This window comes from Girardinichthys multiradiatus, chromosome X, assembly GCF_021462225.1.
Source record: "Girardinichthys multiradiatus isolate DD_20200921_A chromosome X, DD_fGirMul_XY1, whole genome shotgun sequence".
In the NCBI taxonomy this organism is placed as follows: domain Eukaryota; kingdom Metazoa; phylum Chordata; class Actinopteri; order Cyprinodontiformes; family Goodeidae; genus Girardinichthys; species Girardinichthys multiradiatus.
In genome coordinates this window covers 20,661,522-20,678,274 of record NC_061817.1, presented here as the reverse complement: position 1 = coordinate 20,678,274, position 16,753 = coordinate 20,661,522, and the positions used below count along the sequence as shown (strand labels likewise).

At 40.2% G+C, this 16,753-nt stretch overlaps 1 protein-coding gene across 1 annotated transcript; it reads left to right on the top strand.

Annotated features, from left to right (window-relative positions):
• Positions 1 to 108: 108 nt before the first annotated feature.
• LOC124862696 (transducin beta-like protein 3) lies at positions 109 to 15,208 on the top strand. The gene is made up of 23 exons (XM_047356759.1): positions 109 to 279; positions 390 to 441; positions 529 to 624; positions 1,486 to 1,533; positions 1,609 to 1,750; positions 1,841 to 1,925; positions 4,548 to 4,718; positions 4,814 to 4,889; positions 4,970 to 5,066; positions 5,142 to 5,359; positions 6,567 to 6,708; positions 7,123 to 7,181; positions 7,326 to 7,432; positions 7,558 to 7,687; positions 8,852 to 9,091; positions 9,189 to 9,259; positions 10,665 to 10,821; positions 11,191 to 11,249; positions 12,521 to 12,624; positions 13,106 to 13,177; positions 13,365 to 13,523; positions 13,989 to 14,082; positions 14,384 to 15,208. Exons 1-23 carry the CDS (start codon positions 248 to 250, stop codon positions 14,754 to 14,756), a joined length of 2,784 nt encoding a protein of 927 aa, XP_047212715.1. The 5' UTR covers positions 109 to 247; the 3' UTR covers positions 14,757 to 15,208.
• Positions 15,209 to 16,753: the final 1,545 nt, after the last annotated feature.

Sequence of the window (16,753 nt, the reverse complement as noted above, 5' to 3'; positions counted from 1 at the left end):
TCTACTGTACTAATGTGGCGGATGAGAACGCGTACGTACCTTATAACAGGGTAGTACGTAACATCTTACGTGCTGAACTTTTGACCAATCACAGCTCCGCTCGCTCAGATGGCGTACAACGTGTGCGACTCGGTAACAACATGCGTGGTGTGGCGGCTACAGTCAACGTGTGAAATGAGAAGCCAGTGATTATATCGTGTTTATTTCCTAAAAACAAAATCTGCTTTAGGAGGTTCCTCTTAGCAGAATGGCGAACACAAACCTTCAGTTCAAGACAAAGTAAGTTTATCGCACATACGTCTTACCGTCTGGCAGCTAGCTTGACTGAAAGTGTGTGATGGAAACCTGTAAGGTCTTACTGATGGATTTCCGTTTTAATTGTATTGTAGTTACGCCGTTTCCAGCAAGATCGAGCCGTTTTATAAAGGAGGGAAGGTGCAGGTGAGTTTTGAAAAGTTGTGTAAGATGAGCTGTGATCAGAGACGTACTCGGTCTTTTAAATGTAAATTCTGTATGTATGTTTTCCAGATCAGCAAAGATGAGAAGTACATTTTCTGCACATGTGGATCCCGTGTTAATGTTTTGGAGATCAGCACAGGCAAGATCGTCCACTGTGTGGAACATGTGAGTTCACACGGCTTACGATTGTGGAATAGATCCTACAGCTATGTTGGTGTGTATATACAGTATATATATATATATATATATATATATATACAGTATATATATATATATATATATATACTGTATATATATATATATATATATTGCATATATATATATATATATACTGTATATATATATATATATATATATATACAGTATATATATATATACTGTATATATATATATATACAGTATATATATATATACATATACTGTATATATATATATATATATACTGCATATATATATATATATATATACTGTATATATATATATATATACTATATATATATATATATATACAGTATATATATATATATATATATACAGTATATGTATATATATATATACTGTATATATATATATATATATATATGCAGTATATATATATATATATATATACAGTATATATATATACAGTATATGTATATATATATATATACTATATATATATATATATATACAGTATATATATATATATATATATACAGTATATGTATATATATATATATACTGTATATATATATATATATATATATGATGTGAAGTAAAATCTATCAACTGAAATTCTTTTTTTAGTGATTGCTGTCAAACATTAAATCTAATTGAATTATGAGTTGTTTTTAACTATTGTTGGCTTTTTAATCTTGCCCAGACATTGTCACTTATGCCCCTTTGCCACTAATATATTAAAGGATATTAAACTTGCGCTTATAAATATCTTTTAATAATATAAATAATCTAGATTCCGATGCATGCCGTCATTAGACACATTGCGAGTTTTTCCCTCTCCTAACTTTGTCTAAATTTGCTCTACAGGATGATCAAGAGGATATAACATCATTTGCACTGAGCTGTGATGATGAGGTAGGCAATGATTACTTCACTCAAATATCCAACAGATCAGGTTAAAACAGTAACACATGTTTCCATTGTGTCCAGATGCTGGTGACAGCCAGCAGAGCTTTGCTACTGAAGCAATGGGACTGGAGGCATGCCAGTTGCACTCGCTCCTGGAAGGCCATTCATACCATCCCTGTGGCCAGCATGACCTTTGACTCCACCTCCACCCTGCTTGCCACAGGTCAGCGATGCCACGATTAACACAGACCACCTGACCTCTGCTACATCACCAACAAACCTCATGTTTTACTGATTTGTATTTGTCTTGCAGGCGGTTGTGATGCCACCATAAAAGTTTGGGATGTGGTTAAGCAGTACTGCACTCACAACCTTAAAGGATCATCTGGTGTTGTACAGTAAGTGTCTGTTACCATAAAGGAGACCCAGCAATGAGAATTACAAAGACTTTCATGTGGCATAATGCACTCACAGTACTTTTGCAAAAGTGTTTATAATGCTTTGAACTTTTTGTCACGACGCAGCCACAAACATCAGCGTATTTGGGTTTTATGTGATAGACAAAAAAAAAGAAGGTTCAAAGTTCTGAAGTGGAAGAAAAATGATACACGATTCTCAAAGTTTAATTGCCGTTTTGTTTTACCTATGGAAATCGGTGTATTTGTATTCCGGGCCCCCGAGTCAGTCTTTTGCTGCAACCACAGCTACAAGTCCTTTTGTAGTCTGTACTTCGGGTTTTCACGTTTAGAGACTGAAATTCAGCCCCTTCAGTGAAATTGGATGGAGAGCCTATGTGGACATACAGGTCCTTCTCAAAATATTAGCATATTGTGATAAAGTTCATTATTTTCCATAATGTCATGATGAAAATTTAACATTCATATATTTTAGATTCATTGCACACTAACTGAAATATTTCAGGTCTTTTATTGTCTTAATATGGATGATTTTGGCATACAGCTCATGAAAACCCAAAATTCCTATCTCACAAAATTAGCATATCATTAAAAGGGTCTCTAAACGAGCTATGAACCTAATCATCTGAATCAACGAGTTAACTCTAAACACCTGCAAAAGATTCCTGAGGCCTTTAAAACTCCCAGCCTGGTTCATCACTCAAAACCCCAATCATGGGTAAGACTGCCGACCTGACTGCTGTCCAGAAGGCCACTATTGACACCCTCAAGCAAGAGGGTAAGACACAGAAAGAAATTTCTGTACGAATAGGCTGTTCCCAGAGTGCTGTATCAAGGCACCTCAGTGGGAAGTCTGTGGGAAGGAAAAGGTGTGGCAGAAAACGCTGCACAACGAGAAGAGGTGACCGGACCCTGAGGAAGATTGTGGAGAAGGGCCGATTCCAGACCTTGGGGGACCTGCGGAAGCAGTGGACTGAGTGTGGAGTAGAAACATCCAGAGCCACCGTGCACAGGCGTGTGCAGGAAATGGGCTACAGGTGCCGCATTCCCCAGACCTGGGCTACAGAGAAGCAGCACTGGACTGTTGCTCAGTGGTCCAAAGTACTTTTTTCGGATGAAAGCAAATTCTGCATGTCATTCAGAAATCAAGGTGTCAGAGTCTGGAGGAAGACTGGGGAGAAGGAAATGCCAAAATGCCAGAAGTCCAGTGTCAAGTACCCACAGTCAGTGATGGTCTGGGGTGCCGTGTCAGCTGCTGGTGTTGGTCCACTGTGCTTTATCAAGGGCAGGGTCAATGCAGCTAGCTATCAGGAGATTTTGGAGCACTTCATGCTTCCATCTGCTGAAAAGCTTTATGGAGATGAAGATTTCATTTTTCAGCACGACCTGGCACCTGCTCACAGTGCCAAAACCACTGGTAAATGGTTTACTGACCATGGTATCACTGTGCTTAATTGGCCTGCCAACTCTCCTGACCTGAACCCCATAGAGAATCTGTGGGATATTGTGAAGAGAACGTTGAGAGACTCAAGACCCAACACTCTGGATGAGCTAAAGGCCGCTATCGAAGCATCCTGGGCCTCCATAAGACCTCAGCAGTGCCACAGGCTGATTGCCTCCATGCCACGCCGCATTGAAGCAGTCATTTCTGCCAAAGGATTCCCGACCAAGTATTGAGTGCATAACTGTACATGATTATTTGAAGGTTGACGTTTTTTGTATTAAAAACACTTTTCTTTTATTGGTCGGATGAAATATGCTAATTTTGTGAGATAGGAATTTTGGGTTTTCATGAGCTGTATGCCAAAATCATCCGTATTAAGACAATAAAAGACCTGAAATATTTCAGTTAGTGTGCAATGAATCTAAAATATATGAATGTTAGATTTACATCATGACATTATGGAAAATAATTAACTTTATCACAATATGCTAATATTTTGAGAAGGACCTGTACTTTTTCAACTCGATCTCTCGATCAAGTAATTTTAGGCCTGGGCTTCGACGTGAATGTGCTTCAATCTACACCCTTGCATTGTAGCTCTGGTAGGATGTTTGTGGTAGTTATCCTGCTAGAGAGTGAACCTCCTCGCCATTCCTCAAGTCTTTTGCGGCCTCTAACAAGTGTTCCTCCGGGATTGCCCTGTATTTAGCTCCATTCATCTTCCCAACAACTCACACTAACTTTTCTTTCCTTGCTTGAGAAACTCGGCATGATGGTGTCGTCATCATTTTTTGTGGTGGCAATTATGCTCAGTGCAGCATGATTTATTTTTTTCTATTTAATTTTTTGCCACATACAGCATTTTGTATTTATGCCAAAATGTTCAGTTTTGGTCTCTTGTGTTTGCTCTGTTTCCTTCATTGATTTAAACATGATTTCTTGTTTCTTTTTTAATAAAGGCCAGATTGGTAGAGGGCCCAACCAATAGTTGTCCTGTCAACAATTGGTGCCTTTAGGTGGACCTCCAGGTCTTGACCATAGATGTTTGTGGTTTTAACATTACAAAATATGGAAAAGTTCACGGGGCTGAATAGTTTTGCAAGATGCTGTGAAGCTTAAACATCGTACAGTCGCACAGAAACTATGGTGTGTTTGTGCAGTTTGGTCCAGTTCCACCCTGACATCAGCCGACTGCAGCTGTTCTCCTCGTCTCTGGACTGTGGCATTCGGCTGTGGGACCTGCGCTCCAGTCAGTGTGTGTGCATCCTGCAGAGCCACTACAGCGCCGTCACCTCTCTCAGCTTCAGCGGAGATGGTGGCACCATGATCAGGTACAGAGAAATCGGCCACCCTTGCAGATTTATTAAGAATCTCGCTGCTGTTTGTGTGTGATTTTTACTGATAGGTCTTCATGTTTAACTTGTAGTTCTGGGAGGGATAAAATCTGCACTGTTTGGGACCTCAAATCTCACCAGGCTACGAGAACTGTTCCTGTTTATGAGGTAAGATGTGAGAAAGTTTTAATATATATATATTTTTTTAGTAAAAACAAGCTTAATGTCTGTTGTCTTTTTTCCTCCAGGCTGTCGAGGGAGTCGTACTGCTGCCTGAGAAGACAGACTTATCTCAGATTGGAGTAAAAAGCAAAAACTTGCATTTCGTCACAGCTGGCAGCAAAGGTTTGATCCACAACCATTTTTATGTGCCTTTTTTACATCTATATCCCTTACCTTTGCACCCTATTTCCCCTCCAGGTGTGCTGAGAGTGTGGGAGGCCAGCACTGCTCGCTGTGTTTATACCCAGACTCTTCCCTCAACCTTGACTCCGTCCTCTGAGGAAGACGAAGAGGAGGACAACCCTCGCAGTGTGACGTATCTTTTCCACCTGCCTGCCTCCTCCAGATTGGCTACGGTCACAGCAGAGCACAACATACTCTTCTATCAGCTGCCCAGTCTCACCACACACCAGCAGGTCAGTACTTAGTATTGACTCATTACATGCATGGATCATGCTCCATGTGCAGTCTAACCTGCTGCTGTCACTGCTGGGCTGAGTTAGCCTAGATTATCAGGTGTGATGTAAGGAGTAGGCCTGAGGCAAGCTCCTTTATAGCCGATTGAGCTGCTGGTAGTCCTCTGCAGCCGTATTGTGAAGCTGTTTTGCAAAAGCATGGATGATATCCTTCAAGTGGAATTGATTGGAAGGTACTTCAATAAGAGCAAGAGCAGGACTAGGCACTAACAGTACCTGGCTTTTAAATAAAATAACACAGAGACCATGAACTGGAAAGTCCTATAGCAACAGTGTCACTATTTACAGCTAGTTTCACATCGCTATGGAGTGCTGACCAAGAAGGAGGCACGTATTTCTACATGAGCAGGTTCCATGTCTAAAAATTGCAGCTCCACGCATGGATAAGGCAAATTCTTTATGGAAAATGGTTATATGGCCACACAAGATAAAGATTGGGCTGTGTAGCCACAATGGCAAGATAAATACTTGGCGAATCGAGGTGAGGGTTTTAAGCTCAAGAACACTGTATCTACCGACAAGCATGGTGGTGGCAGCATAATGCTGAGGGAATGTTTCGCTGCCAGGCGTACTGGTCCTGTGATCAAAGTCCCACCATATTCTTCAAATTTACCTTAAATTAACAACTAGATGGTTGAAACTTGGACCTAGTTGGATGTTCCAGCAGAATAGTGACGTTGTTTTGGAATGATAACGCAGGCGAACATTAAACTTCTGGAATGGCCGTGACATGAACCTTATTATAAATTCACAGAACATGCCTGAAAGCTATAGGTCTTAGCCAGGAAAACACTCACTTCAAATGACTTCCACCTTTTCCTATTAGAAGATGGCTCAGATATTCTGACCGGAAGCTTGTTGATGGCTACAAGAAGTGTCTGGTTTCTCTGCAATCAGGACAATTGAGCCAAATATATAGGGGGGGTATGTTTAAATTCAGACTTGTGCACCAGATTCTTGCTTTTAAAATTCATTGACGTGGCATGTTAGATTATAAGTCCAGCCCTAATAAAAATTGCTGAAACCTATTCATAAAAAGCCCAAAGATCATGTGGAATACAGGCAGATGATGAGTGAATGGAAACTTCTGTTATTATAAATGCGAATTTTCCTCATTTAAATGTAACTTCTGTTGTACCTCTTGCAGTTTGTGGGTTACAGCGACGAGGTACTGGACGTGAAGTTCCTGGGTAAAGAGGACAGTCACATTGTGGTGGCCACAAACAGCTGTCAGCTGAAGGTTTTCCAACTGCTTACCAACAGCTGTCAGATCCTCTACGGACACACAGGTTAGCGACCAGCAGAGGGCAGCATCCGTTTCTAAGCTGGTGTCCCGCCTGTACTTCTGCTTAACCATGAAACAAACCAGTCAGTACAGAGGTGTCCATATGTACATTAATAGTTCTTTTGAACTCATTAATTTTTAGTGAGATGATTTTAATTTGTTTGGAGTCAAGATTTCTTATTTGCTGAGTTTACGACTGACAACTAAACAACAAAAGGGCAAATATTTTTGAGAAATGGGGTTTACCCTTTAAAGTTTCTAACACAAAAGAAAGGCAACGTAAAAAAAAAACAAAAAACTTTTGTGTGAAGCCAGAATCGAAACAAATCAGGTCTGGAATGATCATGTTTATGACTTGCTGAACAGGTTGGATGAAGATGTTTATCTCTTCTCTGTTTAATCAGTCTATCTTCCTCAGATACCGTCCTCACTCTGGATGTGTTCAAAAAAGGATTTCTGTTTGCAAGCTGTGCAAAGGTAACCTCCTGCGACCCAATGAAAACGGTTTCATCAGTGCACAGGACAGATATGACCATGTTTAGGCATGTGGCACGTGCATGTACAGTTTTGCAGCAGCTATATACATTTGCATGTTGTGTGTGTGTGTTTGTGTGTGTGTAGGACCGGTCGGTGTGTGTCTGGCAGATGGACAGCGACAGCGGCGAGGTCCGATGTGTAGCTCAGGGATCCAGCCACACTAATGCTGTGGGCTCCATCAGCTGCTCCAGGTAGAACTCCTCTCTGCAGCTCTTTGGCTGCTGAGGTTTCTCATCTCTGCTACACACACACACAGCTTGACAGCTGTGGACTAATCGAGCTATACCGGTGAATTTTCATCTTCGTTGGTGTCCAGGATGAAGGCATCCTTCGTTGTGACCGGCAGTCAGGACTGCACCGTGAAGGTTTGGGATCTGCCAGCAGAGTTTCCTGGAGCAGAAATCCATCAGCTGAGCCCCCGCACCACAGAGAAGGCACACGATAAGGTACAAGATTATCAGTAGACTATGTGTCCCCATTGTGGTGTCTATCTGTTAGATGTTGTAGTAGCAGATGTCTATACTTAATCTAAGTGTGTTGTAGCTTTCTAATCAAACCAGTTACTGGCTGCTCCACTATCAACCCCAGTGTCCCAGCCTCAGGTCGTTTATGACAAACCTTGGGCCATTTATCCTTGTAATGTATGTTTATGAACATTCTTATCCTATTCTAACAAAATGGAAACATTAGAACTTATATTTTATATCACTGTTATAAATGGGAAAGAAAGCTATGAGTTATATTAATAAAGGTTATTCCTAACAGTCATAAAAACTAAAAATCAAGAAAGTAGAGTTTGGAAAATTAGGAAATGTTGAAATGGAAGATGCTGCTAGTCCACTAATACCTCAAATTATGTTTCAACCATCTTTACCAAGGGTTCCAATAAATATGAGGCAGTTTTCGAGTGTCTTTTAGCAATTTTTCTCCAGGATTTCAGAAGTTTTTATATAGTTGTTTCTCTGTGGCTCCTTTTTTCTCATTTTCAAAATGAGGGGTTATGTCATTTGAGTTTATGTATTTTCCATCCATTTTACCTTAATTACATTTCAGATCTAATTGAGGGAAGTGGGACCAGAGGAACACTATTTATACATTAGCAAACAAGTATATGTTTGGTATGTGTGTTTGTTTTTCTTTAAAGCTCAGAAGGTGGCCGCTCTTGTTCTGTGCCTGAAGCAGACTGAAATCTGTCGTCATGGAAACAGGTTTACGCAGGATGGCTCTGCTCAGAAGGAATTGCAGGATCATTTTCGGAGTCTTGCTCACTCGTGGGTTTCACATTTACACTTAGCACTTTTTCCTGTCGCCCTTGCATGCTTCAGGGGTGAGACGAACAAAAAAACAATCAGAGCATCATCTGTGACAGGTTACCTAACTTCCTTTTTGTTTTCCAGAGTAGCATTCCTTCAACTTATTGTAAAAAGGTCTGGCCCTATTAACCTGAAAGTGACTCTTGAATGCATGAATGCTAAGAATCTGTGTCTGTTGAGGGGGAAAAACTCTTGAAATGCCTTCTTATATTGAACGTTTTAATCTTCAGTGCTCTGAACCTCTTTAATTTCATTCCCGACTGATTCCTGTGGTTTTAACCTTCATTGTTTCTACAGGATGTCAACAGTGTTGTGGTATCTCCCAACGACAAACTGCTGGCCTCTGGCTCCCAGGACCGCACAGCCAAACTCTGGTCCTTAACAGGAGATGGAAACCTGGGGCTCCTGGGGGTGTTTCGGGGCCACCGTCGGGGGATTTGGAGCGTCTGTTTCTCTCCGGTGGACCAGGTCCTGGCCTCCTCCTCTGCAGACGGAACCACCAAGCTGTGGAGCCTGCAGGACTTTAGCTGCCTCAAGGTGGGAATGCATCAGGAAATCTCAGATATCTGTTATTACGTGCTGGGGTTTGCTTTTAGAAAGCATGTAAAGATAACTCGGTTTATTTCTCTTTAAGACTTTTGAGGGACATGATGCATCGGTTCTGAAAGTGATCTTTGTGAGCCGTGGCACCCAGCTGCTGACCAGGTATTAACTCACCTTTGTCCAGATGTTTGTTGATTCCTTTTACAATGTCAGCGTATGATTGCATTGTGGAGTTTTAAAAGAAAGATCTTGTAAAAAATAAAGTGCAGTTATATGGAGCCTTGCTAAAATATAGTCAAATATTTTTACCCCTTCATCTTTTCCACATTTTGTCACAAACATCATTGTGTTTTTTTGGGATTTCATGTGACAGATCAGCACAATGTAGTGCCTAATGGTGAAGTGGAGGGAATCTGAAAAGTGTGGCTTGTGTTTGTATTCAGCCTTTGCGTTTGTATTTCTACTTTGTAGAAACAGCTGTGGTTTGTTTTCGGTATCTCTCTGCCAGCTTTCCACTTGTGTGACATTTTTTTCCATTCTTCTTAAACAAACAGCTCAAGCTCATGCAGATTGGATGGAATGCATCTGTAATTGTAAAACCTCAATGACTTATGAAAGATTTAGGTGTAGACTTTGACTGGACCGTTTGATCTAAACTGTTCCATTGTAGCTCTGGTTGTTCGTTTAGGGTGGTTGTTCTGCTGGAAGGTGAATCTCCACCCCAGTCTCAAGTCGTTTGCAGGTGTTCCTCCAGAGTTGCCCTGTATTCTGCTCCATCCATCTTCCCATCAACTCTGACCAGAGTGGCTGTTAAAGAAAAGCGTCCCCACAACATGATGCTGCTTCCACCGTGTTTCACTACGGACGTGGTGTTTTTCCGAGTGATGCGCAATGTTAGCTTTCTTTTCACCACATTGTGTTTAAAATGACAGCTTTAAAAGTATAATGTCAGTTTCATCTGACTAGAAAACCTTTGTCCACATGTTTGCTTCTCCCTTTTCTGTCTACTATAAATGTCTTCCTGCCACAGTTACACAAAGGCCGGATTTGTAGAGTGCACGACTTTCTACAGCTTTGGATCTGATTCACACCGTCGTATCAGCCTGACCATGTCTTGGCAGATTTGTGGTTGTGCCATACTTTTCTCCATTTTTGGATGATTGATTGAACAGTTTTCTGTAGGGCTCCGTGGTCTTTATTATGCTTTTTGTGTACACTATGTGCTATTGGTGGCCTATCAAGTAAATTCCCTTATAAAATAGATTCATGTTTGTAACATAAATAATGTGTTCGAGGGGTATAAATACTTTAGAAAGCAGCAGCAACACAGTGGCTCAGATGCCTGCAAAACAGAATTGACGTTTAGGTTTGAATTCATTGTGAGATTTTTGCTAAAGCTTTTTAAAATAATTGTTACAGTTTTATAGACCTTTTAAAGTGTTAAAACTACCTAATTGATTTATTTTTCATCGCTTTTTCTGTTGTTCTATCCCTCCAGTGTATATATTTGTGTTTTCAATGTACACAGTTGTATAAAAACAACAAATGATTGACTCTTTCCCCTCAGCGGTTCAGATGGTTTAGTAAAACTGTGGACCATAAAGACCAATGAGTGCGTGAAGACGTTGGACGCACACCAAGACAAAGTCTGGGGTCTCCACGCCAGTCGTAAGGATGATAAGATGGTCACGGGCTCAGCAGACTCAAACATCTCAGTGTGGATGGTGAGTTGGAGTTCACTGATGGTCCCCCGACTGAGCAAGGGGGTTACTGAGGAGATTATTTAAACCATTGACTTCTTAAAAAAGCACTTCTGAGTAGATTAGGTATACTAATGTACTGCCTTTATTTCCTAGTCGCTGTAAATAACTTTTCCACTGCAGCTCTTTAATGCCTGCTTTTCTTTTAATAAAACAAACCTGAAATTTTTGCCATAGTTCTTTTTTCAATTGTATCCAAATATGTTGGGTAACTATAGTTGCTTTTTTTCCCCAGTGTTTTTGAGGATGTTACGACTAGATCTTTTGCTGCTAACGCCGTACTCTTTCATGCTGGGGTTATTTGATAACTGATGCCATTTTTTACATGACTAGGATGTGACTGAAGTGGAGCTGGCAGAGGAACAGGCCAAACAAGAGGATCAGATACTGAAGTAAGACATTCGCCAGAGCCTGTCACAGATCAAGTTGATTTAATTAGCTCCTGTGGCTTTCATCCCCATCTTCTCACTTTAGCTAAAGCTCCAGACAAACGTTTTATAAATTTGTTAAACCTTCCTTTCTTGGCACTTCTCACCATGTACAGGTGCTTCTCAATCAGGGTTGCATGATACCAGGAAAACATATATTTGCGATACCATTGTTAAATATCGTAATAACACTATCAGTTATGATTAACCCAAAAGTTAAAAATGTTATTGAAAAACTGAATTTGAATGCATGACACTTGAATTATAATCTTACCTATTATTGCACCCAAGTAGGCCTTCGCAATTGCAATATTTCACACATTGACATTTCAATACAGATTATTCTGCAACTTGGTCTCAATTAAAATGTCATTGAAAAATTCATTTGTTGCGGGCGCGGTGCTGATGGTGTAGGGGTTAAGCGCGTGACCATGTACAGAGGCTAGAGTCCTCGAAGCGACCATCCCGGGTTTGTGTCTCGGACCTGGTGACATTTGCCTGAATGTCTCCACCTCTCTCTACCCCTCTTTTCTGTCTGCCTACTGTCAAAAAAATAAAAAGGCCACTAATGCCGAAAAAACATCTTAAAAAAATTTATTTGTTGCAATAATTTAATTCAAAAGGGAAATTAGTATATTGATTCATTACACACAGATTGATTCATTTGTGTTCATTTTGATTATTATGGCTTCAAGTTTATGAAAACCCAAAATTCAGGTTCTCACCCTTCTCACCTTTTCCTTCCACAAAATTTTCCATTCATATGCTCAGATGCAGCTCTTGTGAACAGACAGCTTCTTTAACAGTGACTTTTAGTGGCTTATGGAGGCTGACAGTACTGGACAACTGTTGATCCAGCAGTTTTTCCCATTATTATATCAGCCATAACTTAACATTTCTTAAGCTATAATAAACCGTAAATAAATGCTTTAAATGTATCACTCTGGTTGTAATAAATCTATATAATGTATGAATTGCACTTTTTGATTTGATTTACTGAAATAAATGATATTGTTATTTATTAAGATGTGCCAGTATGTTTATCAGCAGTCAGGTGCATCCATAGTGTGGATCTACAGTTAATGTAATTAAGATATTAAACATAAACTGTACAGTAAAAAATGTTCATGCCTCGTCAAGCATTTACATGTAGTTGTTGCAATAAAAACCTTCTATTAAGTGTATTCAGGTTCTCACCAGCAGGTACATCTTGTGTGTTTCTGTTGTGTCTGAAGGCAGCAGGAGTTGTCCAACCTGCTGCATGAGAAGAAATATCTGAAGGCCCTAGGTCTAGCCATCTCACTGGACCAGCCTCACACAGTGCTCACTGTTATCAAAGGTACTTTGTTTGATTGAACGTTTGTCAGCCTTTATTCTGTTGTCCTCCTAAGATAATTACGTACACAAACCGTCTTCATCGTTGTCATTTTGCCACCTGCGATTATCCTCGGTCTGTCAATACTCTTCTCCGAATGGCTTCTCACTGAGTCACTTGTGCATTAAATCATAAACATGACATACCTGTTTGTTTTTCCGTGAGCTCTGGAGCATTTCTACAGAGTAAAGAACTGGTTATTGTTATTGTTCAGACTCCAGAGTGTTGACAGGAGGCAGGACATGATGCAACAAACTTGCTGCAGAAATCCCAAGATGTGAGACTGTTCCTCTATAAACAAGCTTTAAAAAACCATGTGTTTATGTTTCTTATTAAAATAAGAAGCCCATCAGTTGTCTGTGTGCAAAATATTCTACTTGTTTTAAACTTTGCATGAACAAATGGATCTCAGCTGCTAAATGACAGCTTGCTGTGTTGTTTCTAGCAATTCGTCAGGTGGAGGACGGCAGCGAGCTGCTGGAAAAGACGCTGCTGAAACTGCGAGTAGATCAAAAAGGTAACATTCAAAATAATTTGTTTTGGATTGTTTTTAGGAGGTTCTGAAGTGCACCGAAAGTGGAGCCTGATTTATTTGGAAGCAATAAACGTCTCAAATATGCAAACAATACAAGGACGTTTTTATAAACACCTAAAATTGTAAGTTTTTTCCCTGTATTTAATATTCTGGTTGCTGTCCTACTCAGAGTCGCTCCTGCGCTACTGTGTTGTATGGAACACCAATGCCAGGAACTGTCTGGATGCCCAGGCATGCCTACAGGTGCTGCTGACGCACCTGCCGCCCGAGGAGCTGCTGCAGTACCAGGGGGCCCGGACCTACCTGGAGGGTCTCATCCCATACACAGGTCAGCAGGCAGCAACATGGGCACAAAGTGTTACAGCGTGGCCTCAACTCCGATTAACACCCAGAGGACACTGGTTATCCTGGCTAAATAAATATTTAACTGGACTTCTTGTTTCTTGAGGACCCAATTAGGGTTGAAACGATTAATTGAATCAGTTATTAAAATAATTGTCAACTAGTTTGGTAATCAAATCATCGTTAAATGGAGTATACAGACTCTAAAACATGCCATTTGTTGAAAGAACAACCCACTCAGAGCAGCAATTTGGCCAAAATTGTACCACAAATATATAAATTTTGCACTTAAGATGAAAAACCCTGTATCTGTAAATATACTCTATCCAGAACTCAAGTGACGAAGCCTTAGCTTCACCTATTTCAAATTCTGTAAAAAATCTATTAAGCACCTTTTGGTAAATAGGAGATTTTAATAAATAAACAGGTTTTATTTATCTTCTTCCCACAGAGAGACACATGGAGAGGATCGGCCGTCTGCTGCAGGCGTCCATGTTCCTCAACTACATGTGGCAGAAAATGAGAGTAGCTGGAGCATCTTCTGGGTGAGATGTTTAACTCTTCAGCTTATTTGAAACACTCTGGAGTGTTGACCGGTGGTTTATGTAAGCCTTTTTTTCCTGATGCGTACGTGAAGCTCGTCTTGTACGTCCTCTTTAATTTGTTGCAGGTGAAACCTGACATGTCAAGTGTGAGTTAGATTCAATGAAAGCTGCATTACATTGTGGCGGCAGAGTGTTGCTTTCCCACACTGAACTCGCTGACAGGAAAAACCACAAGTGATTGCTTTAAACATTCCAGTACAAGTTCAAATGTAAATAATCGGTTTTATTATATGTCGTCTAGTATGAAGCAGGACGAAGAGATGGACACTACTCCTCTCACACAGACGCAACCCTTGTTTTTCATGGACAAGGAAAAAGTAAAAGGCAGCAGTGATGAAAGGGGAGACGGAGGCGACAACGGTGATGGCGGCCAAGAAGAGGAGCCGTATTCTCATGTGGAAGATGAAGAGGAGGCAGATGAAGTCAGTGCCTCAAAGAAAGCCTCCACTAACGGTGCACAAGAGAAAAACAGAAGAAGTACCAAAACCAACGGGCACCACCAGTCAGAGAGCGAGGAAAGTTCAGAGGAGGAAGAGCTGGAGGACGATCATGCAATGCAAGTGATGAAAAATGTCCTAGTTTCATCCGCTCCACAATGCCGGACTTTAAGCTGACAGGATGATGGAGCTCACCTGTAGACGGAAACCTCCTGAGGTTTTACTCTGCAGATCATTAGCTGACTGACTGACTGCAGACATCAGGAAACAAAGGGGGAATTGATGCAAATCCAGATAACAGGTTTCACTGGAAATATTTCTGTACCACCTAAACCCTAAATCAGTTCATCTATGCCGGTTTTAAACAAGAAACAAAAGTACTGAACCATCCTGATTTTATGTTTTTGTAACAGGACACCTTCCTTGAGGTGTCCTGTTACAAAAAGAACGTAGAAACGGTGGCTTAAGCATCTAGGCTGTGTGCTAGGGCAATTTTCTGAAAGCAAATACTAATTAGTAGGCATGCAGAAGTACCTGATCTCTATTTACAGGATTAGAAATGTACAGCTTCTTCATGTAACCCATACATGTAGTGATTTATATGTTTATGAATAAAATATTAATATCTATTTAGGAGCGTGTTTTGTAAATAATGGTCAACTAAGTTCCCGTTTTTATTTTTTGCCAGGTATTCGTTTGGTTATTTAATTAGATGACCTCAAGTGTTGTTTGTTCTGCAAAACCTCAGAAACCTCAACTTTCAGGCTTGATTTAAACAGAAACAAAAAAAAAGCTGCACATTTTTGCCTTAAAGAAGTATTTGTAATAGATTCCTGCCGAATAAGACTCAATAAAATCAGAAGTATTTAATTTATTTTGCATAAAAAAATGCTGTTGCAATGAGGAAATCATAGGACCTAAACCAACAGTCAACCAGATTTTTAAAAAGCTTTTTAAAAACTTGAGTTGCTGCCCAACAGGACGTTTGCAGGATGTCAGTTTTAACCTGCCAGGAATGTCTAAACATCTAAAGTTTTGGAGAGAGAAAACTAGAATTCCTAAAGCTCTAGAGGTTAGCAACTAAATGCAGTACCTTGCACAAGTTTTCATACCCCTCTTTTCCACTTTTGTCACATTATTCACAAACATCAGTTTTTCAAATTTTTTCTAAATAAAAATAACATGGCCTTTACTTTGATACCCCTAAAAATAAATCCAGTGCAACTAAATATCAACAGACGTCACCCAGGTAGTGATACTCTCCATCTGTGTGTAATATAAATGTTGTATAAATCCATCTGATCTGTAAGAACTCAGGGCTTTGCTTGAGAACATTAGTGAATAAACAGCACCATGAAGACCAAGGAACACAACAGAAAGATCAGGGCTGAAGTTGTGGAAAGTTTAAAGCTGGGTTAGGTTTTAAAACACTTTCCCAAGATTTAAACTTCTCAGACCTCTCTACAATCAATCATCTTAGAATAGAAAAAACTGCAAAACTACCAAAACGTGATCATCCATCTAAACTGACAGGCTGGGCATGGAGAGCAATTACTTAGAGAAGCAGCGCAGAGGCCCATGGTGGTTTAGGGGGAGCTACTGAGAATCTGTTTAGATGCTGGCTTTTACTCATGTACTTAGTAAATCTGGCTTTTATGGGAGAAAGGAAAGTTCTTGACAGAAAGCCAAAGGAGTTCCCATTTAAGGTTTGCTATAAGCCATTTAGGGGACACGGCAAACATGGAAGAAGGTGCCCTGATCAGATGACACAATAGTTGGAAGCGTTTGGTTTATGTGAAAAATGCTATGGGCAGCGGAAAAGTAAAACTGCACATTACCCTGAAACACTGAAACATGGTGGGGGAAGCATCATGTTGTGGACTTGTCTTTCTTCAGCAGCTGACTTGAGACTGGGTTGGCGGTTCACTTTGCAGCAGGAAAACAACTATAAACATACAGTCAGAGCTACAATTATGGGAGAGAAACATGAGTTTAGTATGAAAAAAGATTGTTTTGTTATTACCAAACACACGAGCCTGTTCAAGACTAGTCCAGTTATGGAAATGTTGTGGTTACTAGATCTTACAGCTGTTTAGGTCAGGCTGATATTATGTATGTGACTCAGTAATTCACCTAGAGGACCCCTTGGAAAGGCTTAGAGATTAGTGCCTGAA